Here is a 13820-nt window from a genome sequence, read left to right on the forward strand (position 1 = left end):
ATTTTGGGTAGGTATGAGTAAAAGTAGCTACATGAAAGCCAAGACCAACATCTTCCTATCAGAACATTGGTTTGTAACATAATCGACGTCGAACACTTTAATGGTGGATAATAAATGCATACATCCTTTGAATGTGAAAAACTTTCATGAGTTATTTTAGAACATTTATTTTTGAGAAAGTCAGCTTTTTAAAATCTTCAGTGTTTAATACATCTTACACAGCTAAATATTGTTTAAATGTACTTTTTTTTTTTTTTTAAATGTGATTACAGTCACAGGAGAAAGACATAAACAACCTATCAGTACAACACCTTGTGCATTAGTAGCTGAACACATAAATACAGATTTTCTGAGTGCACTACTAACTACTTTGGCATCTGTACTAACCTTATCCAGCAGACAAGGTAACACACGTGTATTTGCGTTGAAATTACGTGAACTCAGGAGTTTGTGACTGTCCATTCATATACCGACAAGACAAAAATTCAGCTTGGTCCTTTTTGCAATGAAGAAAAGTTGTTACGGTCGCACTTTCAGTTTGGCAGAGCACATTGCTTCCCCCAGTTTGTTTCTGGCCTTGCATACATACACCCCAGAGTCAGAAAACTTCAAATCAGCCAGAACCAGAGAACAGAGCCCTTCTCCATGATGCTCTATGGTCGCTCTGCGAGATTCAGGCACCGGCTTCTCATTGTGAAGCCATTTCACCTCTGGCTGCGGATACCCTAGGATTGGAAAAAATATAAATTTACACCAAAAGAATACAAAACAAGACAAAAAAAATCCTCAAATACAGAGAGCAGATTAATTTATTGTTTGTGCTAATGACTTGTGATGACTGAGGTATTTTTCTAATAATTGAGAAATGTACATGTTTAAAAATAAATGACTACATATATTGATTGTAGGCCTACGTTGTTCTTTGTACATATGTTAATCTGTTACTCTACCATTGATAACACATGTCAGCTGAGCAGCTGCTCCTACAGGGAGGGTAACGTCCTTCAGGGCCTGTTGGAAATGAGGCTCAATCTGGAGCTGGTTATCCAGCGACCGGATGGCCTCCTCTGCCTCTTGGCTCCAGCTTGGCTCTACATGAGAGTGCGGATGATGACGATGAATAACATGGAAACAAGGCTTTACTGATCATAAGAGGCTAAACTTGAAGTGACAGTCTGAAACAGCGACTCATCTGTCACATCCATGTAGATCTAGGACATGGGAGGCTATTGTGTGTATGTGTGTCCCTTTATCCGTCTTACCCTCTGAGGAGTTGCCAGCAGAGACTGGGCTGCTGGTGAGGTTAGCCATTCGCTTTAGGGCCAAAACAGCCTTGCCAGTTTTCTAGAAGTTTAAAAGGGAAAAATAGAATTGGTTGACCAAACCTTTTGAAAAAATGCATTGAGATTATTGAGGACTGATAGGAGTACTTAAAAAAATACAAAACAAAACAAAACAAAAAAAAAACAAAAAAAAAAAAAACAAAAAAAAAAAACAGGTACCTTCCACTTGTGCTTGGCCAGAAAATGCCTCATCTTCTCCTTATTGAGGGACTTGGTGGGCCTGCGGTTTAGAGGGGTGAAAGAGGCCATCCAGCTATGGGCAAGCGCCTCGGTACATGACAGCCTGCGTCTAGAGTCGAAGTGGATGGAGATAAAGGAGCAAGTGTATGTGGTTGCTGAAATGTCTGTGATATTAATATTCACAGTTGGTCAGACGGTTTGGTAGTACTTAATTTATTGAACTACAAATGGATGTTTCTGATGGGGAAAGGCAAAGGCATTCAAACCTCCGGTCCTTTTGCAGCAGGGAACTGATAAAGTCTTTAGCTTGGTCAGAGATGTCCTCAAAACTCTCTGGGTCAAACTCGTAGCTGGCAGCAGTGACGAGAGCAAGAGTCTCAGCATCGCTGTTTCCCTGGAAGGGTGATTCTCCACTGAGTCTAGACAAGGATAAACATTATGAAAGCAAATAAGCTCCCACAGAAATTACACATCCTCATTTGAAGCTCCATTACCCAAAAATGGTATTATATTGTTGCACCCCTTCTGCCTGCAGAGCTTCCCTAATTCTTTGAGGCATACATTCACCAAGGTCCCGGAAATATTCCTCAGATTTTGGTCCATATTGACATGACAGCATCACAGAGTTTCTGTAGATTTGTTGGCTGCACATCCGTGATGTAACTTAACTCTTTCAACACAAGGTGCTCTATTGAATTGAGATCTGGTGGCTATGGAGGCCGTTTGAGTACAATGAGCTCATCGTCTTGTTCAAGGAACCAGTTTAAGGTTTATTCAGAGTGTGAAGGATGAACATCTGAAGTAATGGGTAGACTGTGATGTGCAGTTGGTATGAAGGCGCCCTCCACACTATCACAGCACCAGCCTGATGTATTGATATAAGACGGGATGGATCAATACTTTCATGTGGTTTACTATCATATGAATGTTGCAGTAAAAAATAAGATCGCATCAGGCAATGTTTTTCTAATTTTTTGGTGACACTGTGCAAATTGTACCTCGGTTTTTTTGCACTTAGCTGGTAGGAATGGTACTCAGTGTTGTTTTCTGCCACTGTAGCTCATCTGCTTCAAGGCAGATACATTCATATCGTTTTTCCATTCATTCTTGTTAGGGCTCATACCAAGGAAGCAACAGTAGATGGCTCACTGATGCCACTAGACTCAATTGTAGAAGAATGTATAATGGCACCAGGATGCCAGGAACATGTGTACATTGTCCCTTTGAAATAAATTTAACTGACACACTGGTTCACTGCAGTTTTACTTACAAGATGAAGCAGATAACTCCAATGCTCCACATATCAGTTTCCAGGCCCACAGGCTCATAGCCGATAACCTCAGGAGCCACAAACTCCGGCGTGCCATGCATCACCATCAGCGACTTACCCTCCTCTGAAGAAGACAAGAGTTTTTCAGAATGTCACTCTCAAACTTATCTTACAATTAGAAGATGACCTGCTCTACCTCCTGAGCTACATCGACAAAGCTGCAGATGGTATTTGTTTCTTTTAACTTATTTACAGAAGGCTCTAATCACCTCTAAACAGACCACCCACTCTGGAGCTGCTGCATCTGGAGAAAAACGCTGAAATTTCCCGCATGAATTCGCTCCACATGCCTTGATACCTTTACTGAGTTAAAGTAGCAGCTCGGCAATTATCTATTTAAAGACCTGTAGGGATGTGACATGCATTGTAGATCTCTAGGAATTTAGACACTCCCTGGTGTTATCTTCATGCATGCATGCTGTGTTATTCTTCTTGCGTTTTCAAACTAAAACATGGAAAAGTTCAAGAGGTTGAAAGCGTACGAAGATACATTTATGAGTAGAAAACTCTGTCAGGAATGATGAAAAACCTTTAGCGGTGGCATTCTTTCATCCAAATCGAAACATCTGGTCTGGTCTTTAGCACTATGTGCAATATGTGTCTTAAGAGTATAAACAAGGCCTTCCCCTTTTGAACTGTGCACTGATAATGATATACCAACCAGTTATGCAAGTTTTTTTTCTTTTCTGTACCTAGTAGGACATTTCAAAATCTAGTATCAAACTCACCCAGTTCAGTAGCCAGACCAAAGTCGATGATTTTGATGCGGGTACCAGTTGTATCCACACAGACGATGTTCTCTGGTTTGAGGTCCAGATGAATGATATTCTGTTTGTGAACATACTGCATGCCCTCCAGGATCTGCTGCATGTAGCGGGCACTGGTGGGCTCTGTGTGCTCAAAGTTTTCATCCACGATGCGTTCAAAGAGCTCTCCACCTGCGATGCTAGGCAGGCAAATAACCATTCAGGGGCATGCAATGGTATGTGACCATCAAATTTGAACTTCTAATAGATGTAATGCATTTAACCTCTCGTAAAATACCTTCTACCACCACAAATCCCCTAATGATATCTTTAAGTGGAGTGTACCCACTACAATAGAGAGGTTTGCTTTTACTAAACTAAGATGACTTACTACTCCATGACCATGACCATCTCTGAACGACTATCATATGCAGCCAGACACTGCACGAGTTTTGGATGGTGAAGCTTGTTCATTAGTTCAATCTCTTTGCGAGCCGCTTTCCTCTCTTTCATGGTCCGAGCTCTGTAGAACTTCCCCGCACACTCCTGACCCGTCTCTTTTTGGGTTATCCGGTACACCTCACCATATTTTCCTCTGGAAATGTGAACATTTAAAACAAAAACATTAAGGGAGGGTTCTAATTCCTCACGACTGAAAGTGTTAGATATGGATGCACAGTTAGAGATGCTTACACTCCCAGCTTCTCATGCACATTGTAGTGGTCCCTGACTTTATTTTGGGTGTCAGGGGTCACGATGACATATGACTCAGGCTCCGCTTTCCTTTGCTCTTTTAACACAAATAAAAGAAATGACAAAAAAGACATCTCGCAACCGGTACCACCAAAATACTACTTAGGAAATAAAAACAAAATCAAATTTTGCTAAAAATCATGCAGATATTGTACTCACTGGCAGTTGCCATCTTGACACAACCAGACTCCTGACTCGGTTCACTGATTCCTGCAGAGTTATAAGCCCTGATTCGGAAGCGGTAACGTCCCAGAGGCTCCAGTCCTGACTGGACGTGGTAGGATGTGTTCTTACAACGACTTAATTCAGTCCAGCTCTCAGATTTGTCCGAGCTCTCCTTACAGACCTCCAAGATGTACCCCAAAATTGTCGTACCGCCGTCGTAGTTGGGGCCAGACCAGGACAGAACCAGGGACTGAGTGGATAGCTGGGAAACAACAGGCTGGGATGCTGGCGGATTGGGTCGGTCTGAGGAGAAATGTAACATTTTCGAGAAATTGCTAATATCCAAAGTCTCTCTGTGGGCATTCGTGTCAGGAATTTATCTCACCTACAACACTGAGGGAGATGGTGTGCTGAGCAGAACCTGCTCTGTTGCGTACAATGACTGTGTAGGAGCCTGCGTCCTTTGGATCAGCATGAAAGATCTGCACACTGCTATGATTTGGCGTGGTCCTGATTGACATCCGCTGTCCTCCGAATATAGCCTGGAGTCAGAGACGGCCAGAAGTGTAAGTTAAGACAAAGGTAAAATTATGGATAAAATGTTAAAAAAAAAGCCCAACCAGTCTAACATTCTTACCTTATCCCTGTTGTAAATCCAGCAGGAAGCTACAGGGAGAGAGCTGGACTTGAACTCACAGCGCAGTAGGGCCTGCTCAGCTACTCGAACCTCCACCTGCTCTGGTGGGTCTACAAACTCCACAGGAGGTCCTGAAGAAAAGCAGAGCTAGTTTGTGTCCAAGAAAAAAATAATAATAAAGCCTGAGCTAAGTGCTGTTCAATACATAATGTGGTTCCTACCTTTACTGGTTGGTACCTGGTTTTGAAGACTGATTTCTCTAAAATCTGTGGAGATTGAGGAAGTAGATTGGATTCACAGGTGTGCTATCATGTGAGAATTTAAAAAGGAACTAACCAATGGCAGTGAAGCAGTCAAGTTTGGTTGAACTGGCAAACAAGATTTTTTGTATAGTTGTAAATAAGGACATGCCAGAAATGGCAACAGTTCTTACTTACAGCCTGCTTAAAACTGAAATTTAAAAACCAAACACACAACATTTTGTTTGTTTTGTCGGCATGCATGTTTCCTCTTCCCTGCCCTCTATTATCATGAGCATATTTGCTATAAATTTGCATTATTTTCACAGGATTAATAGCATTCATGGCAGGAATAAAAGCAGAACAATTGGGGATTTTAATGCGTGTGTAACATTAAAAAGATTTTAAGGAAGTTAAACGAGTGGTCATCATTGAGCCTACCATTGTCCCTTTCTTCTCTGCTTTGCCTTGCCCCTGCCGAAACTGGGAACAATTCAGCGTTTTCATGTGACACAGCCTTGAATGTGACCTCACTGCGCAGCTCACGGTTGATTGTTCCGGGAATTTCCTTTGTTGCTGTTTCATTGTTAACAGAGTGACTCAGGTTCACTGTAAACAGATCATTTCTATGCTGCTGTGCTGATTATTAGTGGCTTTTCTGGACTTGATGTTACCTTTGACATGTAACAGAGCAGCGCTCGACTGTTGTCCTGCAGGATTCTCAGCTATGCAGGTGTACCTCCCGGCATTTTTAGGTGAGCACCGGGTCAGGCTCAGACATGCAGCACCGTTTTCGAAGTTACTCGAAATGTTACTCGAACGCAGTTTCTCACCTAAACATGAACAAGTATGGTTTTATTACAGTTGTACTGAAATGCTTGAACTAATTATTATATAATTGCTTTAGTTAACAGACCTCATAGTATCATGTTATCTCAAACAGACCTCTCTGCTTTCAGACTACTGGCTTCCATGTGGGTCTTAGAGTTTCCAAAAGTAGAATGGGAGCCAGAGACACATTTAGGAGACAAACTCCCACTCTACTTTTAAGATTAGACACAAAACTTTCCGTGTTGATAAAACTTACAGTTAGAGCTGGATCAGGTGACTCCAAACTACCCTTTACTTATGCCAAGAGATGGTTTTCTTCTCCACACAATTCACTCCCCACATGTTTATGTACCACTGTCTAACTCTGTCGTTCTTCTATCTGACCATCCCTCTCTGTTTTGGGTGATATTTGAAATAAGTGTTGTATTTTCCTTTCTTAATATTTCTAGCCAGTCTGTAGACTCTTCTTCAGGGCCTAAATCACTTTCACTTTTTATGTCTGCTGGTGTTTTCTTAGATTTTGGGGGGATTTACCAGAAATTCTAGACAAACCACTCTAGTGAAATGCACGGCTGTTACATGAGTCATACAGTACTGCGAAAAAGTGTCAAGCCACCCCTCGTTTCTTTATATTTTGCTTCCAAGAAGCTGGGGTTTTTTTTGAAATTGTTTTCTAGAGTGATCTTGTGCAATAGTTCTCCAGGCTTCCTGAAGGTCTTTCAAATCTTTTACTTGCTTTTCTGACATGAGACTCATTGCACAACTGAGTCAGTCAAGTCCTTGCACCTGACCATTTTCAAAAGAATAGAAAAGAAGAAATGGCAATTCTACACAACTATCCATCTCATATGAAAAGGATGTTACAAATCAAGTTCTCGGGGGGAAAAAATCCAGCAAAGCCCCGGCACAGGACCGAAGAGGGCATCTCGCCTTTCAAATGATCCACCTAGTGTTCACTAATGTCTCATCAGACATGGTCTCAGTGGAAGTGTGGCTGTCAAGAAGCCAAATTGTGAAGTTACACAAATTACACAAGAAATGGACACAAAATCAAGAAATCTTATCTAGTGATGAATCCAAATTTGAAATGTTTGGTTCAAAGCATGGTCAGTATGTATGGAGATAAGAAGAGAGATACAACTGTGAGTGTCTACAGCATGGTTGAGGCTCTGCTGTGGTTTTAAGCTGCATTTCAGCCAGCAGTGGTGAAAATCCTGTCATAATTGATGGAATAATGTATGCAGAAATGTACCATCAGATTTTGATCCATCATGCAATATCGTCTAGAAAGCACCTGATTGGTGACAACTTCATTTTTTGGCGTGACAACGATCCCAAACACACTGCCAAGCAAACATGCCCATGATGGCCCACACAGGGCCCCAAGGTTTGCTGTGTGAAAGCATATCTGAATAGAAAACACACAATGGAACACTATTCATCATAGATCATCAGTCTATCAGTCTCCCCAGAGCCTGGACCTCAACATTATTGTAGCAGTGTGGCATCATCTTAACAGAGAACAGAACAAAAGGCAGCCAACATCCAAAGAAGTCCTTCAGGAAGCCCAGAGAACTATTCCTGAAGACTGCTTAAAGCTATAACAAGAATGCTGTGTTAAAGAATAAAAGTGAAAACTTTCCCCTTACATACTGTATACTGTATGTTTGCATGTTTCACTAAATCACTGCACCTATTTCGATGGGTGGCTCAATACTTTCCACAGAACAGCAGTATATAAAGGATTTCTGTCAATAATTATCAATCAGCAATCAATTCAAAAGGCTGATCATGCTGTATTTTGTGCGTTTCCAATGTTTGTACCAAAGTTGTATAAGAATACAATAAATTCCTGCATTCCAGATTACAGTAAATAACTGTAATTTATATAGTAGATTACTGTAAAAGTTACAATAACCTGGACTTGAATAAAGTACAACATCTCCTACATGTAATCAGTCACTTACCATTGTATAGCCAGGAAATGCTCATCGGTTGGCTCCCTGTGATAACACCTCTATATATAACACCTCGTTGTCCTGTTCACTGGTACCATCCTGTTTCAAAGCAGCAACCATCGTTCCCATCCCAAAACAGTCAAATGTCACATGTCTGAACGATTTCAGACCTGTGGCACTCACCCCCATTCCCACCAAATGCCTGGAGAGACTGGTCATTAAACACATCAGAGCTGCTTTTCCACCATCCCTGGACTCGCACCAGTTTGCATACAGGGAGAACCGGTCAACCGAGGATGCGATCGCCACAGTGCTGCACACATTACTGAAGCACTTGGAACACAGGAACACCTATGCACGGCTCCTCTTTGTAGACTACAGCTCGGCTTTTAATACCATCCGGCCATACAAACTCTGTCCCAAACTCCACCAACTGGGACTTAACTCCTCTCTGTGCAACTGGATTGTGGACTTCCTCACTAACCGTAGACAGAGTGTCAGAGTGGGTAAGAACACCTCTTCCACCCTTGTGGTCAACACCGGTGCCCCTCAGGGGTGTGTTCTGAGCCCTCTGCTATACACTCTCTTCACCCATGACTGTATTTCCTCCTGCGCGTCCAATCTCATTGTTAAGTTTGCAGATGACACTACAGTGCTCGGACTTATATCCAACAATGATGAGACAAACTATAGGACAGAGGTGCAACAACTAGAGTCATGGTGCCACGACAATAACTTGGTCTTAAAAACCAAAAAGACCAAGGAGATCATTGTAGATTTCCGGAAGAGGGGTCATAACAACCATCTGCCTCTCTTCATTGGCAGTGAGGCGGTGGAGAGGGTGAGCAGTTTTAAATTCTTGGGGGTAACTGTGACCGAGGACCTGTCCTGGGGCAACCATATCACCTCAGTTGTACGGAAGGCCCAACAGCGCCTCTACAACCTGAGGAGACTGCGGAGCGCACACATTCCCAGATCTCTGATGTTGAACTTCTACAACTGTGCCATCAGCAGCGTTCTGACGTATGGATTTCTAGTGTGGTTCCCCAGCTGCACCAAGGCCGATCAGCAAGCACTCCAGCGGGTGGTGAAAGAAGCTGGCAGAATTATTGGAACAAGTCTGCCAGAGATCAGTAATATCTTCCCCACTCGCTGTCTGAGGAGGGTGCACAGTATCCTGCGGGACCAACATCACCCTGCGCGCCACCTTTTCCATCTGCTGCCCTCAGGGAGAAGGTACAGGTCTATACAGGCCAGAACATCCAGACTGGCCAACAGCCTGTATCCACAGGCTGTGAGGCTCCTGAACTCTCTGCCCCCCTCTCACGGACAATAACCATATCCAACTTCTTAATAGCAATGAACTGGTCTGCATTGGTGCATCATATCTTTATTCTCTTCCCCCTCCTGCCCCCCCCCCCCTCTTTCTTAAATAGATAACTATCATATCTGATATCATATCTCACAGTACAATAATATTGAATGGGTTGCATTGTTGTATTTTGTCATGTTTCTCAGGTCTTTGTCTGAATTTCTACGAACATTATTGCTAAGGATTGTCTTATTGCATTGGAGTCACACTGGGTTAAATATGTACACTTGGGTTTTAAGGGGTATTTATTATTTTCTTCTTTTTTTTGGGTTGTATGGAAGCCCCAAACGCAATTTCATTGTTCTTGACAATGACAATAAATAAATAAATACTAAATACTAAATACCTTTAAAGGCAGCATCACTTCCTGCACAGACAGTACAGTCTCTGAGTGGCTCTTCAAAGCGAGGTGCTTCCAAACTCTGAACTTGTGCCTGTTTGGCATCTTTACAAAGAAAAAGGTGAAAGACAAAGGGTTTAGTTTTCACATATTTTTGCTTGTCACTGACCCAATCAGAACAGAGCATCTTATCAAACCCTAAATCACTGCCTCATGTTTTGTGTGTGTGTGTGTGTGTTGCCAAAAATTTATTTGAAGATCACTATCTTCCACTGAGTCTCAGTTCATCTGCTGTTTGAGTAATAAACACAAGTTACAGCTGTGAGCGGTGGGGAATTTGATGTCGTGTTTTTTTTAAAAATGTGTGTTTGCAGTTGTTTATTTTGGTGTTGGAATGTCCAGCAGAGTGGGAAATGGGTGGCTGCCAGTGGATGGAGGACTGCCATCAGACTGTGTACATTAGGGGGATGAGGGGAGGGGGTGGCGGGCTGTCTATATAGTTTACAAAGTAGAGCTTCTTCTTGTCCTTTGCAGCGCTCTGTGACGGTTTTAGGGCAGGGCAGGGATAGCTCAGTAGGTAAAGTGGTCGCCCCATGATCGGAAGGTCGGCAGTTCAAATCCACTTAACGGCTACCCTGAGGTACCCCTGAGCAAGGTACCGTCCCTACACACTGCTCCCCGGGCGCCTGCTTAGTGGGCTGCCCACTGCTTCACTGAGTGAATGGGTCAAATGCAGAGAAAAACAAGTAATTTCCCCATGGGGATCAATAAAGTATCCATTATTATTATTATTATTTTAGTTAAAACACAGACAAAAGGGGTGCACCCGGTGAGACATGTTCTATTTTTTAGTTCAAATGCACTAAAGTTAACATTTCACATCTTTTTCAAGGCCTTACCTGATGCAGATGAAAATCTCAGTTTGTTGTTTCCCACCAACTTCCTCTTAATGTTACCCAGTCCATTCTCTTTCTGTTGGTTCGGTTGAGGCTTGAGGGCAAATCGTAAGGTGGACACAAAAGTCTTTGGTGCCTTCCCATCTTGGTCCATCTTTGATTTCAGATGATAGCAAGTCAGCAGCTGTAGATCAGGCACTCATCTAGGCCTCCTGTTCTTCTCTTAGTTGCGTTTAGGCTCGCTCCATCTAGAATCCTTGTGTGAATCTGATGTGTTGCATGCTCACCCTGTCTGCATTCGCACGTCCTTTGAGATGCAAACAGGAGGAGCCACTGCTTTCCTCTGAAATCACTGCCTCCCCCTCTGCCCCAAAGTTCACAGGAAAAAGGTCAGTTTTATCAGACGGATAATTAGAAGCACACATGTCCAGCCCCCACTGACCCTCTGCTCCGAGAACAGAAGGAAAGACAGAAACACATGTGACAGAAAACAAAGGAGGCACTAAGAGAGGTTAGGAAATGTGTGGGAGGAAGAAAACACTCAAGCTGAAGAGAAAAAGAACGCAATAAGGTGAGGATTAAAAGCAACACAAACCAAAGGAGAGTAAAAAAACACTTACCTGCATGAATATAAATAGTATTTCTTCTCAAACCATGAGTATAGTTCCCACAATCAACTTCCTTGAGCCATTTTACTCTCTTATATTTCCCCGCGGAGCCACACCGCCAGAGCCCCCGCAGGAATCAAGAAGAGCCAGTAGGACAGCTTTTTCTACTGTGCATTCACTCAGGTGAGCAGCACACAACATTGAAACATGTCACTGAAGTGAATCTCTGTAACTGTGGGTTTGTGGGGTTGACTTTCTTTTACAGAAAGTAGAGACCATGTGACCACACTGAGCACCACTTGTAAATGAGACACCTTTAATTCTATATGGGAAAGCTGCTGGTTGGGTGTGTCTCCAAGGTGTGCTTTCATTTCTCTATTGTTGAACGCAACTGCTATAGACTGGTTTTCTCTGGTCTACCTTACGGTCATGTGAAGCTCGTTTAAATGCCTTCAGGGCTTTCTTTTCTTTCTGATACTACTCTGAAAGTGTATCTTATTATTGAGGGTACTAACCTATACTTGTGTTTAATTTAAAATTCTGAGACCAAAAATGATTCGTAATATAGTAGATGTTAATACAATTTCCATAAAAAAGTAATATTCTTATGTAAGTGCAAAAACCTTATGAACCCATCTAGACGACCCAAATACTGATACATAATTGTGCATGTGCAGCGCTGCTACTGCTGCAGATTTTATAGCGCTATAGGGACCTGACCTCTACTGTACATCATCAAGAGCTGTTATGTGCTCACATAAAACCGGTTATGTAAACCGGTTGATGCTGACCTAATTGTGGCTGAATGATTATCAGAACAAGCAAATCAAATTCTTCTTCTGCCTTGCATTCAACACCAACAACAGGTTGAGCAACAGCCTATCGACATGCATCAAACAAACCCCTATAATGTGTTTTTCTTCCTCCGTGCAAGAATGTAAGGAAACGATTACATGGGCTGGTATTTGTAAGTGTTCCCATATGGCTGAGGCGCACAGTTTACATCAGACTGCGGACAAATCTCCACTGCTCAAAGCATACAGATTGATGGAGCAGACCCATGAATGATTAACAGGGTACTGATGGTGACAAAGGGCAGGTACTGGAATGCAATGCATCAGTTTTACAATTCTTACAATATCTTAAAATGTATGTAGATGCTGTGCTTTTCTCTAAAATCTAAAGATAAAAACAGAAAATACACCATGCACGAAGAGAAGTTTCTGTCTTTCTTAATCGAATCTCATATTATTTAGAAATAAACCATATGTGATCGAAAAGAAACTGTTTAATGCAATCAGCACATGCGCTTTATGAATCCATCTACTATAGGATAACATCATTAATGTACAAAATACAGTTAGCTTGATAATTTGCAGGACAAAAGACACAATTTTGTGATTTAACCTCAGTGGATTTTAACTCAAGCAGTCAATGTGCAACTGAAGTGCAGACTTCAGATTTATGTAACCCTCCCAAAATCAATATATTACGGATCTAAAAAAAAAACTTAAATACTAGACTTTAGGCAGTCTATGACTGTCTAGAACAGGGGTGTCGAACTCCAGGCCTCGAGGGTCGGTGTCCTGCAGGTTTTAGATATCACCCTAGGTCAACACACCTGAATCAAGTGATCAGTTCATTACCAGGCCTCTGGAGAACTTCAAGACTTATTGAGGAGGTAATTTAGCCATTTAAATCAGCTGTGGTGGATCAAGGACACATCTAAAATCTGCAGGACACCAGCCCTCGAGGCCTGGAGTTCGACACCTGTGGTCTAGAATGTCATGAATTTCCCTTGAGATGCTCAGTTAGGCCTTTACTGCAGCCACCTTCAGCTGCTGCTTGGTTGTGAGTCTTCATGCATTCAGTTGTGTGTTTAATAACTGAAACACATGCTCTGCTGGGTTGAGATCAGGTGACTGACTTGGGCATTGAAGAACGTTGTTGCCTTGAGCAACTCATAGGGCTGCAACATTGTCCTTCATCTTGAAAAAGTCTTGTGTAGCTTTTATTATCCACACAGAGGCAAAACTAAAAGAAAGTGTGTCTTTGTCCAACAACTTATGTATATTCATTAATTTTTCATTAATATTCATTAATATCCAAGACAGCACAGCCTTAGAGTCCAAGCTCGTTCCTGACTAATGATTCTTATCAAGCGGAAGTCACATAAGCTTTTGACGAAGTGCCCTGGAATTCAAAACAGGAAAAGCAAAGAGAAGGAAGGACGATGTTCTCCGTCCCTGACTGACTACTCCATCTATGGTAATGATTTTTCTTCCTGTTCTCATGACGTGCTTCAAAGACATGCAGACTATGTTGTAATCATTTTGCGTCCTGTTCCCACAAACTCCTTCAGAGACATGCAGACTCCATCTCTCCATCACTCTGTGACATCGAAGCAATGGAAGTCCAAATA

At 42.2% G+C, this 13820-nt stretch overlaps 1 protein-coding gene across 2 annotated transcripts; it reads right to left on the reverse strand.

Annotated features, from left to right (window-relative positions):
- Positions 1-22: 22 nt before the first annotated feature.
- Positions 23-11330, reverse strand: LOC147323454 (myosin light chain kinase, smooth muscle-like). 2 transcript variants are annotated; one of them, XM_086303792.1, is made up of 18 exons: positions 10794-11330; positions 9901-9999; positions 8192-8239; positions 6068-6226; positions 5835-5969; positions 5376-5420; positions 5155-5285; positions 4903-5059; positions 4512-4820; positions 4293-4389; positions 3991-4194; positions 3582-3799; positions 2794-2917; positions 1790-1942; positions 1503-1632; positions 1263-1344; positions 951-1091; positions 23-725 (listed from the first exon to the last, which is right to left on the reverse strand). In XM_086303792.1, exons 1-18 carry the CDS (start codon positions 10942-10944, stop codon positions 520-522), a joined length of 2589 nt encoding a protein of 862 aa, XP_086159918.1. In that variant the 5' UTR covers positions 10945-11330; the 3' UTR covers positions 23-519. The 2 variants fall into 2 exon arrangements, with proteins under 2 accessions (XP_086159918.1, XP_086159919.1); XM_086303793.1 differs by lacking the exon at positions 8192-8239 and having other exon boundaries at positions 24-725; positions 10794-11328.
- Between the last annotated feature and the right edge of the window lie 2490 nt (positions 11331-13820).

Source organism: Aulonocara sp. 'chitande type north' Nkhata Bay, linkage group LG8 (genome assembly GCF_057382095.1).
Source record: "Aulonocara sp. 'chitande type north' Nkhata Bay isolate Kocher_YH1m ecotype deep benthic linkage group LG8, A_spYH_male_GT1.1, whole genome shotgun sequence".
In the NCBI taxonomy this organism is placed as follows: Eukaryota; Metazoa; Chordata; class Actinopteri; order Cichliformes; family Cichlidae; genus Aulonocara; species Aulonocara sp. 'chitande type north' Nkhata Bay.

Bases quoted from the DNA above. Each gene is read 5' to 3' on its own strand.
- LOC147323454 (XM_086303792.1), bottom strand. From the start codon at position 10,944: ATGGACCAAGATGGGAAGGCACCAAAGACTTTTGTGTCCACCTTACGA. The intron at 5,286-5,375 runs GTAGGAACCACA...GCTTTTCTTCAG, and splicing joins CCAGGTACCAACCAGTAAAG to GACCTCCTGTGGAGTTTGTA. The intron at 3,800-3,990 runs GTAAGTCATCTT...TTGCCTGCCTAG, and splicing joins ATGGTCATGGTCATGGAGTA to CATCGCAGGTGGAGAGCTCT.